The following is an 18,623-nucleotide window of genomic DNA, read 5'->3' on the forward strand; positions in this document are numbered from 1 at the left end:
TGGGGCGGAGGGGATCGGACCCCGACGATCAACTTGATGGCTTATCCTGAGGATAGGTCATCCATTAATGGAAGAATGGACAACCCATTTAAACCAGATCAGTACATAATAGGTAGGCCCCATTGTGTCTGCAAAGCACTGCGGAATATAGTGGCGCTATATAAATACGTAAAATAAATAAATAATGCAATGTTTTTATGTGGGGTAGCACTATATATAAATGGTATGAAGTGGTGGACAGGTTGTTTTGCGGTCAATTAGTACAACCCAGTAGTCATTGACCGTGAGATGATATCATTTCTGATGGAACTCTTCCCCACGTATATATTCTATATGTCAGTGCATTGTGACTTGGCTAATGTCTATGCGCATTAGTGCAGAAATACATTCCCGCTGCATGATTAACAGTACGGCTTTCCTTTCATGATTCTGTAGTATTACATTTATTTGCCTAATTGAAAGGGATTTCAGTGCACTTTGCTTTGAAAGGGAAATTTCTCTCCAGAAAAGTTCACAATTTATAATGTTTTCTTGGTTGCTGGATTATGACCTACAGATATTTGTTTGATTATAAACTGATGGCTTTTTTCATTCCCTTTGCAACTGATGTGAAATAAATGTCTGTCTTCCTCCACATGGCTTCTATGCCCATACATCATCTCAATGACATCACTTTACAGAATAGTGGCTGCATTATATATCATTCACATACTACTTATCATACATTTCTTTTTAATGAATCATTATGATTGGGTTGTTTTTCTTTTTGTGCTATTTCCTTAAAATTTAAGCCCTATTTATTTATTTATTTATTTTTTTAATCGTCTGCCAGTTTATTAGAAACGTTGCTTAGATCGCCACACAAAATAGATCAAATCTGGCTAAATGATCCACCAATGATGTACAGGGCCATCATAACTCTCCATTGCAGAATTCGGTAAAAAAAAAAAAAAAAGATTGGTCATATTGGATTCCAACATGTACCATCTGTGGGAGATATAGGTTTACTCCCCTCTGGGTATTTAAATGTCTTTGAGGGAGTTGGGGGAGGTAGGTGTTGACAGAATGAGACATTCGCCCAATAAGTTTACGCTCTTTAGTTATAGCAGTTACTTAGAAATCTGGGCCACAGCCATTTTCCCCAGTGGTTGTCACCAGGCTCAGACTCATGAGCACATAGTAATAGAGAAGTGGAATATGTATCACTGCTTGCTGGGTTATTTGAACTCTAGGTTCGTGATAATCCCTTAAACAGTTCAAAGTCAACAAGATTACTTCACATCATGCTAAAATGGCTGCTTAGAATGTGGTTATAATTATTATATTTAAAAAAGTGGTTGTCCAGGCATTACTAGGTGATGGTTTATCCTCAGGATAGGCCATCACTATCTGATCAGCAGGGGTCCAACACCCTACACCTCCTCTGATGAGCTGTTTGGCATTAGCTCCAGTGCCATTGAAGTCACTGCAAGCAGCTGTTCCGGTGGAGTTCCGTCACTAGAAGTCGGAGCTGGGACCACACGGTTCCATCAATGATTTAATGGATGAAGCTTGTTACCACAGCACCACTCCCATTGACTTCAAGTCACTATTCTTATGACTATAAATCTTGGGTTTAGATGAGTGTATTTTTGCTTTAGGCCTACACAGATCACAAAATCAGAAGTGTGTGTATATATATATATCTATCTATATATACACACACTATATTTGCCTATGAAGAAGCGCACAGAGCGGAGTATGCCATTTTCCGTATAGTCCCTGAATATCATTGGCTCAGCACCATGTCCTATTACTTTACTTCTCCCGCTTTCGCCTGCTCGGTTAACGTGACACATGCTGACATAAAGTTCTCTCATTGCTTTTCCATTTCTGCTTTCTACTTTGACCGCTGTGACTTCTTCTACGTCTGCTTTGGCTAAGGCTCCTTAGAGTAATTCCTTCCTAGCAAGGGATCAGGCTCTCTGTTTCTTTTAATATTTTAGGATATTTCCATAAAACCGTATACACCCTGTGCAAATGCCGTCTCCTGGGGAATGAAGGCTTCTTGCTGCTGCATACAGAAAAAAAAGATAGAAATATATATAGGCAAGGATTACCAGCGGATTATCAAACTGATGACACAGGGACACTGCATTAACTCCTGATGCCGGCCGCTCACATCCAGTACAGTGGAAAGGACAGGCCAGCAGATTGCAGTAGAAGGCAGGCAGAGAAATGAAAAGAGCCAGAGCCTGCTTGCTTGGTCCTGCCGCCAAAGGATTTTCTTTGATAAAAGAGCTGTGAGCTTGATAATCCTGTGGAGCGGACATTAGATCAAGTACAGCTCGCAATAAGGATTGCTTCTTAATAATGCGTGATTCTAAAGGCTTTGGCTTTTTCTTCTGTTTTACTGAGTAGAATAGATTTTTTACCGAGACGAGGGATGTTTATTACACTTGCTTCCCAATCTTGCAAAGCCCAAACGGATATGACTGGAGAAATGAATATTCGTTTAACTAGGCTTTAAAAACTCTCAGGTAATTCATCTCGCGCTATGATTAAATTACCACATAGCGTGAGCAGAATGCAGGAAAAGCCACATTATAGACAGTAATTAGAAAGCAGATACTCTGTCTTCAACTAGCTGCGATGCCACAATCAGCTGCAGAGGACGGGGTTGGCTCTTCTTGCTGCATTTTCTCCAGTCCTTATCAGTGAAAATATATGTAGAGGCAAAACCCCAGCCAGCTTAGTGCTCTGTGTGATTAGTGCAGTCCTACTGTCTTGATAGGCCAAAATCAGCCAAGATCTATGCTGCAGCTTTAGTCTCCTGGGAGGTAGGGTAATAACGATCAAATGAAGACATATTAAAATGTAATATTACTTCCTCTCCATGGGGACTGTATAAAAATCATAGCCAGAAACAGATTGTGCCTGCTGCTTCTGTTTCAGCTGCTGATTCAATAGCTTTTCAATTTGACTTTGCATTTCTAAGGCTAAATGGAACGGATGTATAGACAGATACAGTAAATAGTCAAAGCAACATGAGCCAAACAGAATGCCTCTAATGAGCTTGAAAGGGAGCAGGACGGCATCCATTGATTTCCACACCATTCTCCACATAGACAGGAAATATAACGTAGAGCTTGGAGGTTATCCCAATGATGATGCGTCTGGACAGCAAAGATGGTGATCGACAGACCTCACACTGTGATGGTTGAGTCATATACTGCACTGTGGACCTCATGTATGAACGTTCCTGCAGTGAAAGGTTCTAGGAATGTCTAGATATCAGAAATGGAGACAGCTAAAACCAGATTAGTTGAATGTAGACATTTGGGGTCATTTTTCAAACTGGTGTATAGTACAACTGGCTTAGTTCCCCAAAGCAACTAATCAGAATTCACCTTTCATTTTCTAAAGGAGCTGCAAAAATGAAAGGTGGAATCTGATTGGTTGATAAGGGCAACTTGGTCAGTTCTACTTTACACCAGTTTGATAAATAACCCCAACAGTTTCAATAGAAATAACAGTGAACGCAGTCAGATGTATGGATAGAGTTTATTTCTTCCAGTGTTATGTGGTGGGCTAGAGATTCCTACACATCTTGCAATAACATATGGGCAAATCACCATACACTTGAGCAACAGATTTACCACCAAAGGTATTCAGGCGTGGGCCATACAGAAGACTTTTTGGTGCAGTCAAGCAGGACATTTACATTATAACATGCAGTGAAGGAGTGTCGCAGTCATTGTCCTGGTAGACTAGCTGTTGCATCTGTTTACAATTGTCTTGCTGGAGACCAAAAAGTGCTTTAGAGTTGGCCTCAACGTTGATGGCCAAATGTGCAGAAAACACTTGTCTTAGCAGGGGGGCATGTATGACCAGTAGGCAAAACAATGTGCCTTTTTGTTAGTGAGGGCAACATACCTGTTGTAGGACACTGTTGTCCAGTCTTTGGTTTAAGGTCCTTCTCTAGGACTAGTAGACTTTCCATAGAGCAGTGATGGCTAACCTTGGCACTCCAGTTGTGGTAAAACTACAACTCCCAGGATGCCCCCATTGCTTGGATGCTCTCAGAACTCTATAGAAATAAATGGAGCATGCTGGGAGTTGTAGTTTCACCACAGCTGGAGTGCCAAGGTTAGCCATCACTGCCATAGAGCATTCAAATCCAGGAACACAAGCAAAATGATACGGGCAAATGTTCTCAATTGTAAAAAGACCTCCACATGTATTTCATATTCACATCATCATGTGGTCCTTAAAAAGAGACCTAATGAGAATGTTAGGCAGCATTAGCTTTATTAATAGAAGCACTGTGATTCAGATGTGAGATTTCTTATGTTAACATTCACACTATGCTTTTGAAATTAGAAATTCAGTAGCACTTTGTTCCTAGGACAACAAAGCTAGGAGCAAATGATAAAATAATTGGAGCAAATGCTCTTAAAGTAGGTACAGCTTCCAGCCTCAAGCTTTACAATTGCACATTCCATTTTGCCTCCGATCTTTACAGTTTTGGCTACAGCATTTGTAAAAACAAAGAGTTCGGAATATTAATTCCATTTTAAATGGCAGGAAATTAATGTTGTGATTTTATTATGGAGACAAAAACCCAATCCACTGAAACCATAGCACAAATTGGGCAAATCTCTTTTTAATGTGTTGTATTATTAAGGGTTTTTTTGAATGAGGGAAAGGCTATTCAGAGAGCTGTGAGATATCCGTCTTTGAAGAATTAATATGGTTGCTCTCAAGAACCATTTCATTCTGACGTGCCTCAGTGCAGGCTGCTGCATCAACACAAATGACTAATTCATTTTAGCTCTAAATGAGCTTTCTGACAAGTTTTAAGCATTTAACTAACATCTAAATTGGAAGCAAAATCCATTAAATGTGATGCAGAAGATCACGTAATACCGTTTCTGAGGGATTCAAAACAATGAAAACATTTCTTCTCCTTACTCAAGATTCCCAGCCCTTGAGAATCCAATACCTCAGCTTAAAGGGGTTTTCAAGCCACCTGCATTTTTAGAAAAAAGGCTAAAGTTGTATAAAGTAATAAAATAAATAATGCTCACCTTACAGATCTCTGTACGCTGTCCTTTCACAATGATTTGTTGATATAGATGTGTGACTGCTGCAGCCAACCACTGGTCGCAGTGGGACAGACACTTCACTGCTGCAGCCAGTGATTGGCTGCAGTGGTCACAAGTCCATGCATGAACATCATCACTGAAGGCAAGGATGCAGAGACTGAGGGACCAAGAAGCACCAGACAGGGAGCATTGGGGGATCCAAAAGATGAATAATGCTACTTTTATTATTTTATACCAGTCTATACAGTTTAACAGAAAATTTTAGGTGGTTGGACAACCCATTTAAAGGCAATGTCCCATCAGAAGATGAGATTGTTTAAAACAAATTTCTATCACTAAGGGGTTGTCCAAGTTGTGGAATAATGCAAGCACCATAATAATATGTTAAAAGAACGTGAACTTCCGCATCAGTTTTACACTGCCTGTCTTCCTCCTGTCTTATATTTTTTTAATAATTTTTGGTAATTTTTATTTTTTTTATGCATTTTCTATGACCTATCTATATTAAACAAATTAAATAAATAAAATCCTGCAGTTCTCATGCTGGCCAACATGCTGATACTTCTGTAGAGAATTTTTTTCAGCAGTCATCTCATTATCATCACAGGCAACATTATAGTAGAAGGTAACACCCACTAGATTGTCAACATGGTATTATATCCTCAATATTTTCATAAGGGACTATTATTAGCTGCCCTACTATAGGAGCAGGAGTATATCTGTTGACTGTTTGCCATAAGAACCGATAAGTCTGTAAGTATAGTACAAACTGTATCTCTGTACTAGTACAAGACAAGTAGTACAGCACTGTTTTTAGAAGTAGACAGCCTCGATTGTGTAATATTAAACAATTAAAACTGGTTTTAGACCTTAGGGACAGGGACCAGCCTTCCCTCTACGGACTGAAGAGAAACAGAATGATTTAGAAAGCAAAATGACATTTTGGTAAAAAAAAATCTAAATGAAATGCAATGTTTTCGAAGCGCCTCCGGCAAAGCTAATCCTGTTGAAATGTTCCAGGGTGACGTTTGATACCTTTTTTATTAACATTATAATGTCTGAAATGTAAATATGGTCGCCTGATAGCTGCTCTCTTTGGTGGTTTCTATGGTGATGTGACTATTCAATTTAAAGGGTTTGCTTTTAAATGTCATTGTCATCTGCTTAGAATACAAAATGGCCACAGAGAATACCCCTTCAATATCAGCAAGGCCTTCCAGTCACTTCATGTGTTTGCTTAATAAAAAGCCTTTATTGTGCCTTGAATAGGAAGCAAAGGAATTCATCCAAATTGCTGGTGTTCAGAATTTCCCTATAGAGGTTGTTACAAGTAGTCGGTTTTAATTAAGAGTGTAATGTGGCTCTGGCCTTTCGCTATGCTACCAGATAACGCTTCATTTTGAAGATGAGCTTTGCAGTGCCCTGAGCTATTTTCAGAACCTCCAAGAGATCTTGCAAAAAGACTGTGACATGCAAAATGACTTGACACAAGGGCCTTCATGAAATGCAGCCTTTAAAAATGAAATCCGAATAGTGATACTACAGCAGTGTGCACCAATATTGCTAGTGCAACCGCTTGGCGTGAGTCGTGTTTTCTAGTTCCCAAGCCGAATCCTTTTCAAATAGAGAAACGCTTGCTTGAGTCAGATTTATGTTGGCATTCTATTACATGCGGCTTCTAGCTTGAATTAGATCCTGATGCTTCTATAATCAACTAGGCTGTAGGTGTGTCTCCATTTTGTTAGAAAATGTTGGGTTGGGTTAACTCCTCCCGTGCTGCACACTTGCTAACCAGCCCCAGCCTTCATGTATGAGGTCTTATTGACAGCCCGGCAGAAGATGCAAGGCTCTTTTCAATAGTAAAGACATTTTATGGCCGACAAAGGACAGGGCACCCTGCAGCTTTCGTTACAATTAAAGAAAAAATACTTCTGTATCTACTTTCTCTGCTCCTATTTCTCCTCTATCTTGCTTGCCAGCACATCAGCAAATAGGTTGTAAAAAAAAAACACTTTTATCAAAGACACATTTGATTTATGTCCAGGGCTGCTGCTTGCTATTGATTTTTGCTTCCGCTAAAAAAATAAAAAAAATAAAAAAAAAAAACCTATGTCTCCATTATTTTGTGAGCCTTGTGTTCTAGTGTCATGCTGTCAGATGTACTCCTAGATTAGATTACTATTGCTTTTTTTTCCCTTGTCCCTAAAGGAGGGCTTGGAATAAGAATACGTTTGATGAGATGGCTTTAGAGGGAGACATTGCAGGAGTTCATTGGAATGAAGTGTTAATGAAAGAAAGTCAGCCTTATGTAGACTTGTGTTTTGTACGTGTAAGCCTAAGTACACATATAGACAAGTTAAAGAGAGATTTATGGGTATTGTGAGAGGAAGCGTTGTGTGCACAATAGATGGATGGGTGGTACAAGCATGCTGTACTCATACAATGGAGTGTCTGGACAATTAGTGGATGAGGAGTAAAGTAAGCGTGTTCCTTTTAGAGCCATAGTATTGTGTGTGGATAAATACAAATTATCGTTCTATTCACAAACCGTGTTTAAGTGGACAATGTCATTATCAGATATAGACTGTTGGTGAAGACAGGGATGTACAACTGTATATGTAAAGGCTGGGGATGCCTAAAGTGTACCATTGGTTGTTAGATCAAGGACAGTTTGGTTGGATCTGCAGATAATCTATCTACAACTCCCTTAAAATTTAGTTATCTCATCATGTTTGTCATATCATATTAGTGTTGTGATCCAAAAAGGCTTCTAATGATTAAAACTACTCATAGACAGTAGATTGTTCTCGGTAGAGCAACCTTTTCCCAAAAGAATCCACCAACAATCATGTCAATCTGGTTTGTTGGATAGTCCCACAACCTGATCTTTGTTTTTCTCCCATTAGAAAAACTAATTAGGATTTACTTTAGCCTGTCCAATGATAGATAAGGCTTTTTTCACGTCATGTTAGGGCCTTCCATCAACCATGTCAGGAATATGGCCTGAGGTATACTACTGATAGAAGACTGTGATTGCCTGTTCAATATTTAAGGCTTTTAAGGCCTTGTTCACATCATGTTAGAGCCGTCTGTCAACCATGTCAGGAAGACTGCAATGGTCTATCCAATCATCAAGAGTTTTAAGGCCTTGTTCTGTTCGCATCATGTTAGAGCCTTCTGTCAAACATTTCAGGAGTATTACCATACGTATATGACCTTGTTCACATCATGTTTGAGCCCTCTGTCAACCATCTCAGGAGTATGGCCAGACGTATACGGCCTTGTTCACAGAATGTTTGAACCTTCCATCAACCATATCAGAAGTATGGCCAGACATATACCACTGACAGAAGACTGCGATGAACTGTCCATTAATCAAGACTTTTAAGGCCTTGTTTACCTCATGTTAGAGCCTTCCATCTACCATGTCAGGAGTATTTCTAGTCGTATACAGCCTTGTTCACATCACATTTGAGCTTTCCTTCAACCATTGTCAGGTGTATGGACAGATGTATACCACTGACAGAAGACTTCGATGTATGGCACTGTTTACATGTATAGTAGCATATTTCGAAATAATAGACTCCTATGCAAATAAAATGTAAACCTGCATGGTATACGTTTGCAACGATCCCCCTGCATAGAAAAGTGTGATCAACTATGCTTTTCTATAGAGTCAAAAAAATGTATACCGACCTGACAGAGGCAAAAAGAATACCATTGTGGAGTCCTATGGAAACACTTAGATAATAGGTCAGAGTATATACTCAACATGATGTGAACAGCACCTAAACTTATCTACTGCTTATGGCCAAGCCGAACATTCATGTTTATGGAAGGGGGGTTGGTGTTAGCAAACATCTTGCACATGCCTGCGGCCAGCTTTACCTTCTAAAAATATTTGAATTTGATCGCATTTTTTTACTTGGCTAGATGCCTTTGATGTATAATATATGCCCTTGTGACCATAAGAGCCTGACCGATTGTGCTAATCAAACTCGTATATCCTAAATGTTGTTTTGAAAACAAGGACATATGATGAAATGTTCTGTGATTGGTTTGACAGAAACCAGCTAACTATTCTTAATGGCAACAATTAACTGATATATTACACCATCCATGTAATTTCCTGATCTTATTTATACAATATAATAAATGGCACAAATGTGGGAAAACACGGTAAATCAGCAAATCCAGGTGGGAGCCTTCAAAGGCCCCAGATTAGAATTTACAGTGTTTCATGCTTCTGGACTCAAATGGTCATTAGTTAGCAGTGGACTGTAGACAAGTAACAGGCCGTGCATCTGTGCAGTGTATACAAAGCAGAATGTGTTTTAACTATTTTTATCCCTCTTTCCTCTACAGCTACATCTAATGGCTCTATAGAGGGTGTGGATAACCTGCAAGGAGGTGTATGTGTAACTAAAGCCATGAAGATCCTTATGAAAGTTGGGCAAGGTGAGAAACTTTGCTAAACTTTTTTTATTTTTATTTCTACTAATTTCATGTGACTCAAATCCATCCTATTGTGTGTTCTGTTCTGTGGATCTTTCTTGTGCCTACAAGTAATCTACTCTTTTGTGTTTTAATCTGAATACCCAAGAACTATAAATGCTATCTAACTATAAACTATCCTTAGATGTGTGACCATAGATATAAAAATTTTAAGGCATTGCCAGCTGACTTTCTTTTTTTTTATATTTTTTTTACAAACCGTAATATACCAGTATGGTATAAAATAGCAAAAAGAATAATATTCACCTTGCTAATCTTTTGCAACATCCATGCCAGCACCTCCATGATCCCTCGTTAATCCTTGTTTAACTGGCTACAGAGATGATGAAGCATGTGTGACTACTGCAGTCAGTCTGTGACGCCTGGGAAAGCTACTGTCCAGGGGGACTTGGCGCAAAATCTGCGCTTTGGCTCCTTTATTTTGCCAATCTCTGGCTGGGAGCACTGCTGTCCAGAGAAGACTTACAAGGGGACACGGTGCTGAATCAACACACCTGTGACTCCTTCATAGTGAGCACCCGAACTGATCACAAAGTGTTGGCAAATTATAGCAATAGCTCCTTTTTTAAAAGATGGAAATCCCCTTTAAAGGGAACCTGTCACCGGGATTTTGTGTATACAGCTGAGGACATGGGTTGCTAGATGGCCGCTAGCACATCCGCAATACCCAATCCCCATAGCTCTGTGTGCTTTTATTGTGTCAAAAAACCGATTTGATACGTATGCAAATTAAACTGAGATGAGTCCTGTATGTGAGATGAGTCAGGGACAGGACTCATCTCAGGTTAATTTGCATATGTATTAAATCGTTTTTTTGACACAATAAAAGCACAGAGAGCTATGGGGACTGGGTATTGCGGATGTGCTAGCGGTCATCTAGCAACCCATGTCCTCAGCTCTATACACAAAATCCCGGTGACAGGTTCCCTTTAAGCGTTGCTTTAAGGGTTTTTTCTGGAAAAATGACATTATGTAATACTCTTCTTACCGATTCCCTGCCACTGCTCTGGTTCTTGCTCCTCTACAATTCTTGGTCTTGGGCTAAACACGCAAGAAATGTCTTGGACTACCCTCTGTGCCAGTCACTGGCTGAGGTGGGCAGTTATCGGCTGAGCATTCAGTTCCAGCCATTTCCTGGGTGTCAGGACAGAGACCAGGAAGTGAAGAAGAACAGAGACTGAAGCAGTGACGGGGCAACATTGAGGTGTGTGATGACTGTCTGTTTGGTTTTTGTTTTAATAATTTCTACCCAGTTTTTATGTAAAATAATTTTGCCTGGGAAAATATGTCTTAGATAATGATGAATTCAGGCACATGTCCAAAAACTTTGCCAAAGTTTGGTTTCTCAAACATTATAAAATTCTAAAATAATTGTATTAAATGTTGTGATAAAGTAATACAGCTAAACTGGTATCTTCTACTAGGCATAAAAAGTATGCAGTCAGCACAGCTGACAGAGTTATTTTCAGAGTGCTTTGACCTCTCCTCCATCATGTAGATGTAGTCTACAGGACATTCTCAGACATTGTAATATTTAAACCATTCCTTTGCCATACAACTAAATAGATGGATATTAATAATGCTCACTTGCCCTTTGCTTACAGTAAATATAGTTACAGCAGCTTCTAATAATCTATATAGGCGTTCTTGTGCGTTCACATATAGATAACCGATGTTGTGTCAAGAATGAATAATATTTCTAATTAGAACTTGCTTTGGTAGTCAATCAGCTCACTCTGTTAAATTGAAATGTCATTTGCTGAGCTTTGCTTGCCAACTGTGAGAATCCCTATAGTTTCTGCAGATGGCCTTACAATCTCACTCTCTAAAATAACTTGAGTTGCTTGATTTCTTTAAGGAACATTTTTTACTGTTTCTCTCCTGTTTCTTTGTGTTCTTGCTTACTTCCCCTGCTTGCCTTCTTATTTGTTTTTGCGTTTTGTAAAATAAAAGCTATAATTATTTTTATCTTTTTAGATCCTGACTCTCCGGGTCCAAATCGGGATGGAAATTCATCTAGACATCCTGACGAAGAGGCAGGCTCAAATGGGAAGAGCTCAACAACTAGTCCATTTGTCAATAGCCCTGCAAGTAAGTATCAGTTCCACATTTAATAATGCTTTAGGATGTGCCCAGATGAGTATCTCTATTGTGATTTTTCTGCATGCCTGTGTTAATATACAGAATTTTTGTAGTTCCATCCTACTGTGTTCTACTGGTTTGTGGTATTGTATAGTATTATCCCAGCATGAGAATCCTTTTGAGATTAGGAGCTTTTAACATCAACAATCCAGACAGGAATATCACACAATATCAGAGAGTCTCTCTGATTATTTCTGCATTTGGAGATCAAAAAGATGCAGAAAGTAGTCCAGGTTAATACATATGGAAATGAAACTCATCTATTATGATTTACATTATCCCAAATGTTTTCAATATGTCTCAGTGCAGGGGGTGAAGAGTTGTACCTCTGTACATGCATGCTGAGTCTCAGCTTTATTGGTTATCGGCTAATGATTATGTGCATTAATAACTTGTGATTTATATAGCTACATTTTATTTGCTTAGGAATATAACATGCTACTATAGGATGGCTTCGGTGGTGCCATATGTTGGGCATGAGCCACTGGTGTGACAAATGGGTGGAGTCGCACGCCATGTGCGCATCCATAATATCCCCCATTGTGCTCATTATGTTATATGTGCTTATTATTCTAATTGGTTCATAATGTGCTGAGAGTACAGAATATCAGACTGTTCAATGTGACACTTTTTATTGCTTGCCAGATGTGCAGTCATTTGTTTAGTTAATTGTCTATTACATAAGCTGAATCATTAATATTTCTACTGTGTTGCACAAATTAACTTTTGGTTTTCATGAGGGTAGATAGCTTCTTGCTCTGCACTGATAAGTATATGAAATCCCACTCCATCACAGATGCCAGCAATGGTCACTGCTGGAACTTGCATCAGGATAAGGGATCTTGGCTGCTTGTCCCTTAAGCACTAAACAGGTTACTCAGTGTTTGTAGGGAAATACAATAAGATAATGCGTCATACTGTTAGGGTAACTCCTCTGGGACTTTCTGTTCTGCAATATAATGACAGGACGTCCAGCAATTGCTAGGAGAAGAGACGTATAGCATAGTCTGGATATCTTGGCTGATGGAGAAACAGTGTGGTTGATCATCAGCTTGGAAGTAAGATCACGAGAGGCCAGGTCTTGTTTAATACTGATCCCTAACTCCCTCTGTTTGCATTTTGCTGCCTATAAGAGCAATTGCTTTGTCAAAGTTCAGATGAGAGCCAGTTCATTGTACATATTCCGCAAAGAATGATCTTGGCCAAATAGAACAGGAGCCTTTTTATCAAGGATTCTAACGTTTGGCTTTTTTTCTCCCTAGGTTCTAGCACAGATGGCAGAAACTCTGGACATACGAGTTTAATAGGATCCGAGGTGGCCTTATTTGCAGGGATTGCTTCAGGGTGCATCATCTTCATCGTCATCATAATCACTTTAGTGGTGCTGTTGTTGAAATACAGAAGACGACACAGAAAGCATTCACCTCAACATACAACAACTTTGTCCCTTAGTACATTAGCCACACCAAAGCGCAGTGGCAATAATAATGGTTCAGAGCCAAGTGACATTATCATCCCTCTAAGGACTGCAGACAGTGTTTTCTGCCCCCATTACGAGAAGGTCAGCGGAGATTATGGACATCCTGTTTACATTGTGCAAGAAATGCCACCACAGAGTCCAGCAAATATTTACTACAAGGTCTGAGGATAGTGGTGGCACCTTTTTGACAATATTAAGGACAGGAAAGGTCTGTTGCTTCCTGATGGGGTTTTTTGGTGATTCCTTATGCATAAACATGGACTTGCATTGGGGACCAGGCACAAGCGAAAACCTTTCTTCAGAGAAAGCCTCTTTAAGCTGCACAGTTTATGGGATCTGATGGTTCCTGCGGAAAAGTGCTTACAGCAAGCTGGAAGACTATAACAAAATGCCCATTCTGAAAGCTATACCCTGGTCATGTTCACCCTCTTTTAAGCCATGAGCACCAGGCATCCAAGCGTATACAAAACCAGGTTAATATAGACAGACTCACACGGACATTCTTCATTTTAGGCATTATAAAGATGCTTTAGAATATTTATCTTGAAATGCAATCGTCTGATTTAATATCAACTAGCTTTCTCAGTGCATACTGGATTTGTCAGAAACGTGTGTGTAAGACTTACGAGAAAACACAAAACTTGCATTTTCTGCTTTTTTAGTCCATCACTGTTTCATTTTCTCTGTTGTCTAGGATGACTTTCACATGAGACTTCCTTCACTCCACCTCCTATATCACTAATGGAACATTAACCTTTGACGACTCTTGCTCCATCCATTTCTACCGCAGTCACACTCGAATGGGTAATATATTATGGAAATTGTATTTGCTAATACAGAGCCTTCCAGCAACGAAGTCAGGCTGCCAGCAAGTCCAGGAGCCCATAGGATAAACTGCTGAACGCAGTGAAAATGCTGCTGCCTCTGAAATAAGGCGTTGAACAGAAACCTATGTAGGCAGCAAAGCACTTTGATATTTTAGTTTTAGAGAGGCATATGAAATGCAGTGGAGTAAGACTGCAGTTGAAGGCATTCTGTCTGTCCAGCAGCAATGTGCCGAATTGCAGTACACCGTCACTACGAGGTGCATAAGCAGGTAGAGAAGGGCAATAGTAAGTGGTTATGAGGCTAGACTGTTGGAGATATAGGCAATAAGATGATGATATATGAAACTCCTAGTCTGTTGCAGACTCAGGTGCTATACTGACCATATTATTCCTCAGCTAGGAAAAGCTTTCAATAGCAGAAAGCCAAATCTGACCTGCGAGTTCTAGTACCCGAGGTCATAGCAGAGCAAATATTCCACATGTCCGCTTAAATTATTTTTACTTCTCATTGGTATATTTTTGGGCAAGCCATGTTAACCTGGCCCTTATAGTACGAACAATTGGACATTTCTGCTTTGTGGTCATACTATCCCGGAGGAGTGCAGCCTAGGAATCTTAGCTGACATGGCATTTCGCTGGTGCTCGATTTCAAAGAAAAAGCACATATGGCAAACATTTTACAGTTCTTAGGTATAAAATAAATTATTAGTACGGAGAACAGGAAAGAATAAAAAAAAAAAGACTTATTTAATAGGTGTATAGCACACAAGGGGATATATAGTAAAAAAAGAAAATACAAAAAAAGATTTTACTAATATATAATTTAATATTGCACAGCCTGCCCCGCTAAAAGATGTGAAATCCAGTTTGCAGCGATTAACTAGGCATTACAGAACGGACGCTGCTCCTGGGGCGGGAAGAAAACAACCGTAGTCCAAAAATAACAATAGGGAGAAAAAAAAAAGAAACTAACAAAGCCCTCTCAAGGCGTCTCACACAAGAGCAGACTAGGAAGTTCAAGCCCAAAAAAGCAGGAAATCAGTGTTACTGCATCATCCATGTAACAAAGATGAGAAGATGTTTTTTCCGTCATTCTCTACGGAAGAATTTCCTTTTGCCTTAATGCAACAACGTTACTAGACTACAGCAGGTTACAGAGCGCAATACCTAGTATTTCTTTTCTTCTACCTAGTACTCCCCCGTCACCATCTTCCCTTCTTTCTTTCTGTCGCTTTTTTTTTCTCCTCTCCTTCTTTCTCCTCCATTTATGTGCTATGCAAAACAGATATCATCAACACCGTCCTGTTTCTATGGTAACACTTTGCTCTCTGAATTGGAAAGAAAAAAATTAGTAACAACGTTTTAAGGTTCTCGAGTCTCCAAGGAGCACCTGCAACGGCGAACTGTCAAAGGATTGATTGATCCTTTTTATGCTTGAACCTGAAAATTACGTTGGCATAAAGGAACAGTCGTGTGGTCATTTAAGCAAATGCAAGGTGGCAAGTCAGTTAGCCCTTGCAACAGATATGATTTTCTAATAATTGAGTGTGATGCACAGAATGGCTCACTATGTAGGTACACAAAGTTGATGGGAATTAATCATTCTGTGACGCCATTTCTTTTTTCTATATATAGTTTTTTTTATATTTGTCATCCTATGTGCTATGGAAAGGACACTTTTTTTTTAACTCCTTTCACCATGTCCTTTTACGTCAAGCTGTGAAAATCTCAGTCACCAATGCAGCAACCTGCAAAGAGTGTCAACCCATTTACTTTACTGTCTGTTTTGTGTCTGACGCCGAATGACAATCTTCAATCTGTTCCCTTTCGTCTAAAAGTAGGTTCAGGTTTGGAATTTTTATTTTTTTTGTTTCTGTAAATGCCTTGCTTGTGAGATCATATGATCCTTAGTCACCCGACTTAGGAATTTGCACCATTATGTCAAAGTGAAGATGCTGTAAATATGTGGAGAACCGTATCTGGATTTGGGGTGTGTCCGTAGCCTTATTCACCTTTTTAAATATTAATATAGAAAAAAACAAGAAAATTACACGTGGAAAAAAAAAGACAGAAAATGGATTTTCTTAACTAGATTGTGTACATAGAGCAATGTTGGATTTTTTTACAAAGTCTAAGCAAAATGTTTTGTATAAAATTGAATTTTTGCTATGTATTTAGCTACCGCTTGTTTAAAGGCAGTGTCATTTCCCTTTGCACTGTAATGAGGAAGAAATGGTAAAAAAAGGTTGCCAAATTGCTGCATATATGTGCCGTAATTGTGTACCATGAATATTTATTTAAAATAATTTTGTCCAATTTTGTAAGTAACACAGTATTATGCCTGAGTTTATAAATATTTGTTTCCTTTTTTTAAGAAGCGAGATAGCCTTTCCTAGGTTTACAACTTTTGCTTTAGTTTCACATTGTATTTAGCCCTTCAGCCCCTTCCCCACCAGACAACAAAACTCTGAAATTTCACATTCCACGTCTGTTTCAAACTGAATTTGTTCTTAAAAAATAAAATATTTTTTCCTATGGACATAATTGTGATTTGCGTTTTCTTTGTAATATTTTCTTATGATGTTGAAAACTTGTAGAAATCTTGCAGAGAACCTAAGTGGTAATTTCTGCCCTATCTTAATGTTTCTGGTCTCTTATTCTAAACCAAGCCATTGGGTGGGTGGGTGTGGGGGGGATGCTTCTCCAGCTTTCTTACTGCCAGACACAAGATTATGATAAGCATTCTCTGCTTTTTCTGAACTTAAGACCAACCCTGTGAACAGGTATCAGTGTCTGACAGCTATCCCTGTACATACAGAATGCTGTTAGGCTTGAGCGAATCGAGCATCGGATCATAGATCCGAAATCGATTTGTTCAAAAACTTTGTTAATGCTGTTTCCATACAGCATTAAAATATATTGGCTCTATGTAGGCAAACTTTGTCTGAGCAAAAGTTGTGTGAGACTTCGGTGAATTACTGCTGTATTCCTATCTTCATATTTAAAAACATTTTAAAATAGGAATCTAAACTGGGCTTTGTTACCGAGGTACCAGCTAGTATGAAAGCCCACTTCGGATTCCTGTTTTTAAATACGCAGATCACTGAAGTCTCGCACAACTTCGGCCGAGATGAAGCTTTCCTACACAAAGCTAATACATTTTAATGCTGTACAGAAACAGTATTAACAAAGTTTTTGAACGAATCGACTTTGGATCTATGATCCAAAGTTTGATTTGTTTAAGCCTACTGTGAATGACTGAAAAAAACATCCCTGTGTACAGCTGAAGTCAGAAAAAGAAGAGATTTAAATATGTAAATTACAAGCTTTACTGAATCATTTCCTATAAAACTATATATCAATCTGCTCAGCTATATATCAATCTGCTTTATAACCTGCTGCCTGTAGATTGCATTGCATTTTCTGGTGACAGGTCCTCTTTAAAGGACACCCGTTAAGATGTTTACATTAGGCACATATTGTTATGGTTTTGATAGATTCCGAATTGCAGTGACAAGATCCACTGAAAGGCTGGGTTCACACGAGCGTGTCCGGATTAGGTCCGGATGCGTCCCGGTGTGTTGCGGCAAAACCGCGCGAGTAGGAATGCAATTGCAGTCAGTTTTGACTGCAATTGCGTTCCGATGTTCAGTTTTTATCGCGCGGGTGCAATGTTTTTTGCACGCGCGTGATAAAAAACCGACACTGGTACCCAGACCCGAACTTCTTCACAGAAGTTCAGGTTTGGGTTAGTTGTAGTGTAGATTGTATTACTTTCCCTTATAACATGGTTATAAGGGAAAATAATAGCATTCTGAATGCAGAATGCATAGTACAATAGGGCTGGAGGGGTTTAAAAAAATAAACTCATTAACTCACCTTCTCCTCTTGATCTCGAAGTTCCCGGTCTCTTCTTTACTTGAGTTGTGGGCTAAAGGACCTTTGAGTTGAGTTTACTGATGAGTTGTGGGCTAAAGGACCTTTGGTGACGTCAGATCTCATGCTCCAATCACATGGTCCATCACCGTGGTGATGTACCATGTGATTGGAGCATGAGATCCGACGTCACCAAAGGTCCTTTAGCCCACAACTCATCAGTAAACTCAACTCAAAGGTCCTTTAGCCCACAACTCAAGTAAAGAAGAGACCGGGAACTTCGAGATCAAGAGGAGAAGGTGAGTTAATGAGTTTATTTTTTTAAACCCCTCCAGCCCTATTGTACTATGCATTCTGTATTCAGAATGCTATTATTTTCCCTTATAACCATGTTATAAGGGAAAGTAATACAGTTTATAGACTGTCACCTAGCAACCATGCGTGAAAATCGCACCGCATCCGCACTTGCTTGCGGATGCTTGCGATTTTCACGCAACCCCATTCACTTCTATGGGGCCTGCGTTGCGTGAAAAACGCAGAATATAGAGCATGCTGCGATTTTCACGCAACGCATAAGTGATGCGTGAAAATCATCGCTCATCTGAACAGCCCCATAGAAATGAATGGGTCCAGATTCAGTGCGGGTGCAATGCGTTCACCTACCGCATTGCACCCGCGCGGAAATCTCACCCGTGT

At 39.4% G+C, this 18,623-nt stretch overlaps 1 protein-coding gene across 1 annotated transcript in view; it reads left to right on the forward strand.

Annotated features, from left to right (window-relative positions):
* EFNB2 (ephrin B2) overlaps positions 1–16,284 on the forward strand; it is a 43,839-nt gene extending 27,555 nt beyond the window's left edge. Inside the window, exons 3-5 of the mRNA XM_040425241.1 lie at positions 9,453–9,545; positions 11,580–11,693; positions 13,007–16,284. Of these exons, the coding sequence (XP_040281175.1) occupies positions 9,453–9,545; positions 11,580–11,693; positions 13,007–13,389 (590 nt within the window). The 3' untranslated portion in view covers positions 13,390–16,284. The remainder of the gene's footprint in view (positions 1–9,452; positions 9,546–11,579; positions 11,694–13,006) is intronic.
* Positions 16,285–18,623: the final 2,339 nt, after the last annotated feature.

This window comes from Bufo bufo, chromosome 3, assembly GCF_905171765.1.
Source record: "Bufo bufo chromosome 3, aBufBuf1.1, whole genome shotgun sequence".
NCBI classification, from domain to species: domain Eukaryota; kingdom Metazoa; phylum Chordata; class Amphibia; order Anura; family Bufonidae; genus Bufo; species Bufo bufo.